The sequence below is a fragment of the Nannospalax galili genome, unplaced genomic scaffold, assembly GCF_000622305.1.
Source record: "Nannospalax galili isolate Female #2095 unplaced genomic scaffold, S.galili_v1.0 scaffold185, whole genome shotgun sequence".
Lineage (NCBI taxonomy): Eukaryota > Metazoa > Chordata > Mammalia > Rodentia > Spalacidae > Nannospalax > Nannospalax galili.
In genome coordinates this window covers 1,515,295-1,521,235 of record NW_008355474.1, presented here as the reverse complement: position 1 = coordinate 1,521,235, position 5,941 = coordinate 1,515,295, and the positions used below count along the sequence as shown (strand labels likewise).

The window sequence follows — 5,941 nt, the reverse complement described above, 5'->3', positions numbered from 1 at the left end:
TTTTCACATGCATTTCTAATCTCTATATACATGACTATCACTGGTCAGTCGCCCACCTTCTGAGCTCCTCGGCATCTGAGCATGAGGGTGCTGACAACACAGTGGACAGTGACAGGGATGGCAGAGTATGGAGCCTTTAGTGGGAGAGGAAGGCTGTCTATCTGACGAGTTTGTATTCATGCTCAGATGCCGAGGAACTTTGCTTAATTTTTAAACTTTGTTGTGCCAGGCATGGTGGCACATTCCTTTAATGCCGAGTACTCAAGAGGTAACAGTAGGTGGTGCTGTGAGTTTGAGGCCAGTCTAGTCTACATAGTAAGTTCCAAGCTAGCCAGGGCTACATAGTTCCTATTGAAACCCCCCCAAATACTAACAAAACAAAACAAAACAAAACAAAAACCCCTTGTGGTAAATTTCATTCTTTGTATGATATAACTTAGAAATCCACTGAACCATACATATATAGCCACCATAAAGATACTTATTTGTAACTCTCATTCTTAAAGCCTGCACCCATGTCTTAGGTGTGTACCTTCCTTCTCCTAAGCATCTTTCTATAGTGCCTACATGCCTAAATCTGAAGCATATACTCTCCCTTATCTCTGCCTCATAAACTCTGATTGCTTCATTCTGACTTGTCCTGAAATTCTTTTCTGTAGTGTAGTCAAGAACCCAGTTTCGGGGGCTAGAGAGATGGCTCAGCGGTTAAGAGCACTCACTGACTGCTCTTGCAGAGAACCAGGATTTGATTCCCAGCACCCATATGGCAGCTGACAACTGTCTGTAACTCCAGTTCCAAAGGATCTGACACCCTCTCCTGACCTTCACGGGTATTACATGAGACAGGTGTACTTACATACATGCAGGCAATACAGTCATACACAATAAATATATTAAAAAAAAAAAAAAAAGAAGAACCCAATTTCAACTGTGTGGAGGTCCCTGGAGGGAGTAGGGGACTCCTCTGGCTACTGGTAGCAATGTTAGTCTGTTTCCCTACCACTGACAGTTTTAGTTTTGGCCGTGTGTGTGTGTGTGTGTGTGTGTGTGTGTGTGTGTGTGTGTGTAATATGTCTATGTATGACATGTGTGCACATTTATGTGTGAGTGTGAGTGCCACAGCACACACATGAAGGCCAGAGGACAACTTCAGGTGTAGGTTTTCACCTTCCACCTTGTTTGAAACAGGTTCTCTTTGGTGTTGTTTCTTCATCTACCAGGCTACCTGACCTGCAAGCTTCCAAGGAGTGTCCTGTTTGTGCCTCCCATCTCACCACAGGAGCACTGGGATTCCAGACACATGCTACCACATCTGGCTTTTACATGGGTTCTAGAGATCTGATCTCATGTCCTCCCTAGCCCCTTTGGTCTTGTTTTTTTATTGTGTATTTTGTTTTAATTTTTTAAATTGTTTTTTATTTTATGTTTTTTATGTGTATGAGTGTATTGCCTGCATGTATGTGAGTGCACTGTGTCGTGCAATGCTGCAGAGGTCAGAAGAGGGCATCGGATTCCCCTGGAACTGGAGTTAAGGATGGTTTATAGCCGCCATGTGGATGCTGGGAATCAAACCTGGATCCTCTGCAAGAGTAGTCAGTGCTCTTAACCACTGAGCCATCTCTCCAGCCCCTGGGTCTTGTTTTTTAAAAGATTCGTTTATTTTTATTTATGTGAATGTGTGTGTGCCTGTATGAATTTATGTGCACCACATGAATGCAGGCACTCATGGAGGCCAGAAGATGTCAGATCTCCAGGAACTTGGGTTACAGGTGGTTGTGAACCTCCTGATGTGGGTGTTGGAAACCAGACCTGGATCCTGTACAAGAGTAGTACGCTCTCCAAACTGCTGAACATTTCTCTAGCCCCACTTGGTCTTTTAAAAAAACTTTCTGGTCAGGGCATGGTGGCACACGCCTTTAATCCCAGCACTTGTGAGTTCGAGGCCAGCCTGGTCTACATAGTGAGTTCCAGGACAGCTGGGGCTACAAGGAGACCCTGTCTCAAAAAGACAAAAAAACAAAACAAAACAAACAAACAAACAAAATCTTTCTGATTCCATCTGTTCAGCTGTCTCCTGTGTGGTGGTTCCAGTCTGCTTTCAATTGCTGTGACAAAACACTCTGATCAATACCAACTTGGGGAGGAAAGGATTTATTTGGCTTATATCTCCAGGGTCACATTTCATCACTCAGGGAGTTCAAGATAGGAACTCAGGGCAGGAACCTGGAGGCAGGAGCTGAAGCACAGGCCATGGGGGAACGCTGCTTATTAGCTTGCTCCCCTAGCCTGGGTTCAGCCTGCTTTTTTACACAACACAGGCCCACCTGCCCAGGAGTGGTACTACTCACAGTGGACTGGGCCCTCCCACATCACCAATAATCAAAGAAAATGCCCAACAGATATGACCACAGGCCAGTCCAATGGAACCAATTCCCAGTTGAGCCTCCCTCTACCCGGGTGTGTCAAGGTGACAACCAAAGCTATCCAGCACAGAGATCACTCACTGATGCCCCGTTACTCTGATCACTCAGCCCAGCAAACTCACTTCCCCTTATCAGCAGTGACACATCTGTTATTACAATTAACATCTGTTGAGCACTCAGTTTGTGCCAGATACCATGGAAGCACCTTCTGGGCATAATATTTCTTATCCTCCCTTCATTATTACTATCTCCACTGTATAGGGAGAAAGCAGAGGCTCATTTAGCTCAAGTCACTGGTACCAGGTTACCAGCCTGTAAGGGAAGGTGTGGGGCTTGATGTCAAGCAGCTTGAGTCCAAATCCAAGTTTCTAGCCTTACCCACTGAGCAAAGATGAGCTAGTACCAAATCACATGCTGCAGGCCTGATATGGGGTGCCCAGTGTGCAAGAGACTGAACCGCTGCACACCATCAGTCGAGGAAGGGATCCTGGTAGATCTGTGATTGCTTTCCGGGATGACTTCTGGGAAAGATTTGTTTGTATGTTTCCTTTGGTTGTCTTGGCTTTTGTTTGAGACACAGGCTTGCTATGTTGCTCAGGCTGCCCTCTTATTTGCTATGTAGCCCAACTTGACTTTGAATCCTCAAATCCTCCCACCTCAACCACCCAAGTGCTAGGATTACAGGCATGTACCACTGCACCTGGCTGACTTATGGGATAGATTCTAAGTGAAAAAAACAGGAAATACTGGGGCTGGAGAGATGGTTCAGTGGTTAAGAACACTGGTTGTTCTTGTAGAAGACCCAGGTTCAAATCCCAGGACCCACATGGCAGCTAACAACTGTCCAGTTCCAGGGTATTGCTGTCCTTCATGGGTACTGCATGACACGGGTGCACTTATCTACATGCAGGCAATACATGCATACACATAAAATAAAAATAATTAATAAAAAAGTTCTTTTTAAAAACCAGGAAGTACCACAGTGTCACAAATTCCCATTTGCCTTGTGTGGGTGTGCAAATGCTACAGGGTGTGCAAAGTACCCTTGAGTACAGAAAGTCAGGGTGTGAGGGGATTTACCTTTTCTTGTATTGTGCTTTTTGTTGTTGTTGTTGTTGTTGTTGTTGTTGTTGTTTATCTTTTTTGGGACAGGGTCTCCCTATGGCTCAAGTTGGCCTGGAACTCACTATGTAGACCAGGCTGGCCTCCATCTCACAGAGCTCCCCCTGCCTCTGCCTCCTGAGTGCTGGGATTAAAGGCATGTACCACCATGCCCGGCCATTAGTGTATTTTTTTTTAAGAAAGGAAAGTGTAGATTACTTTTTAAAGTAAAGATTGCCTCATTTTCACATAGATGTCCCACATGCAGCACCTCAAAACAAATCCAGAGCTATAACAACCGTCTTTCTCCCTCTTGCTGGTGACCCTAACTTCATTCTGGCACCCAGGGTAGAAACCTGGATGGCAACATACACACTGCCAACCACTGCCAGACCTCTCTTTGTTAGTGCGCCCATTTGGTGTGCAGAGCATGCATATATTTGGTATATTTTTTAAAAACTTAGGTGGGTGATTTTTTTACTAAGTAACCCAGATTGGCTGTGAACTCAAGATCTTCCTGCCTCAGCCTTCTGCGTTCTAGGATGGCAGGTGTACCCCAACATACCTTTCATTTTTGTTTTGATGAGTATGGAACCAAGGGCCTTGGACTTATTAGGCAGGTGCTCTACCACTGAGCTATGTTCCCAGTCCTTGACATTTTCTTAAAGCTCTTATTTTTATTTAAAATGTTTTTATTATTATTAATTTTTTTTGTCTTTTTGAAGCAGGGTCTCCCTGTAGCCCCAGCTGTCCTGGAACTCACTACGTAGACCAGACTGGCCTTGAACTCACAGAGATCTGCCTGCCTCTGCCTCCCTAGTGCTGGGACTACAGGCGTGTGCCACCATGCCCGGCTTTTATTTTTATTTTATGTGTACAAGTATATTGCCTGCATGTATGTGAGCACACCCGTGTCATGCAATGCCGTGGAGGTCAGAAGAGGTCTTCAGATTCTCCTGGAACTGCAGTTAAGGACGGTTCATAGCTGCCATGTGGGTGCTGGGAATTGAACCTGGGTCCTCTGCAAGAGCAGTCAGTGCTCTTAACCGCTGAGCCATCTCTCCAGCCCCAAAGCTCTTATTTTTAAAAGACTGGCCATAAACCTCTGCAGATGTGACAGTCTCTGTGCCTTATGTCTGGTTTCTCTCTCAGCGGAGGGTCTTCAAGGTTCATTCATACCAATGGCATGTATGGAGATTTCCTTCTGTTATAAGGATGAATGATTCTATTGTAAATTTTCTGTTTGTACGTGGGCTTTTTAGTCCTGAGTTCTCACCCTACCTTTACCCCTTTCTATGGAGCACCAGGCCTGCCATTCCTGATAAAGTTTTCCGGATGCCTGCTGTATGCCAGGCTGAGGCCAGGGGACACAGAGATAAAGCTGGTGTGTCATCTCCCAGAGTTTCCCACCAGAGCACAGGGTGCCCAAGATCTACTAGGGGACCAGGGGGACTGGGAAGCTAGGGAGGTGCCTCTCATCACTGGTTGTATCACTCACAGCTTCCAGAAACTTCCAAAGATCCAGGGGAAGGGGCATGAACAATGGACCAGGCTTCAGGAGTACTCTGTGGCTCTCCAGAAGAAAACTTAAAGAGGAGACCCTGGGACTCTGAAGAAGTTTCCACCTAGAGAGCCACTCCCCAGGACACTGTGAGACAAAAAAGACACAGGTGACAAAGTTATAACTGAAGAGCCCTGGACCTACAGCCTGAGACCTCCATGAAGCCAGCAGGAGGCAAGGTATTTTAAGGACCTACAAACACTAACTACCTTAGGGTAGTTAGATATTATCATGTCAATAAACAGACTGAGAGCTACTGTGGGATGTGGCCCATCATTCCCTCCCAGTTCTGGCCCAAGCAGGCCCCAGCCTGTAGCTCCTCAGACCTGATGAAGACACTTGCTCCAGGAGAGCTACTTCCCTTAAATGAGCAAGCCTCCCAGCCCACCAGCTGCTGTGTGGTCCCTTTTCCCTCCACACACTTCTCCTACTCTGAGAAGTTCCTGACCCTCACAGAGGTGCTTTGAAGGTTCTGAGTGTAGCTCAGTGGCAAACTATGTGCTTAGCATGACCAAGGCCCTAGGTTAGGTGGCCTGGAAGAAAGAAAAGGAAAGTGGGCAGGAAGAGTGGAGGCGAGTGGAAGAATGGCAACCTGAGGCCACACAGGTATGAGACAGGCTTAGACAGAAGGACCCAGCAGGAGCTGGACCACTAGAGGAGGCTAGGTATCCTGAGGAACTGATAACAGCATAGAGGCACCTGTTCTTCCGTAGAAACTGCTCCTCCTTGGAAAGCTGGCCACTCTGCTGCTGGCAGGAATGTCTGTGTCTCTGAGGACACCGTAAGGTCCTGTTGAGAATTGCAGGAACTTACCTTGCAGCCTGTTGGCTGCTCAGCTCTCTTCTGCATGGTCAAC

At 46.4% G+C, this 5,941-nt stretch overlaps 1 protein-coding gene across 1 annotated transcript in view; it reads left to right on the top strand.

Annotated features, from left to right (window-relative positions):
- Wdr93 (WD repeat domain 93) overlaps positions 1 to 5,332 on the top strand; it is an 88,732-nt gene extending 83,400 nt beyond the window's left edge. Inside the window, exon 18 of the mRNA XM_017803085.2 lies at positions 5,025 to 5,332. Within this exon, the coding sequence (XP_017658574.1) occupies positions 5,025 to 5,115 (91 nt within the window). The 3' untranslated portion in view covers positions 5,116 to 5,332. The remainder of the gene's footprint in view (positions 1 to 5,024) is intronic.
- Positions 5,333 to 5,941: the final 609 nt, after the last annotated feature.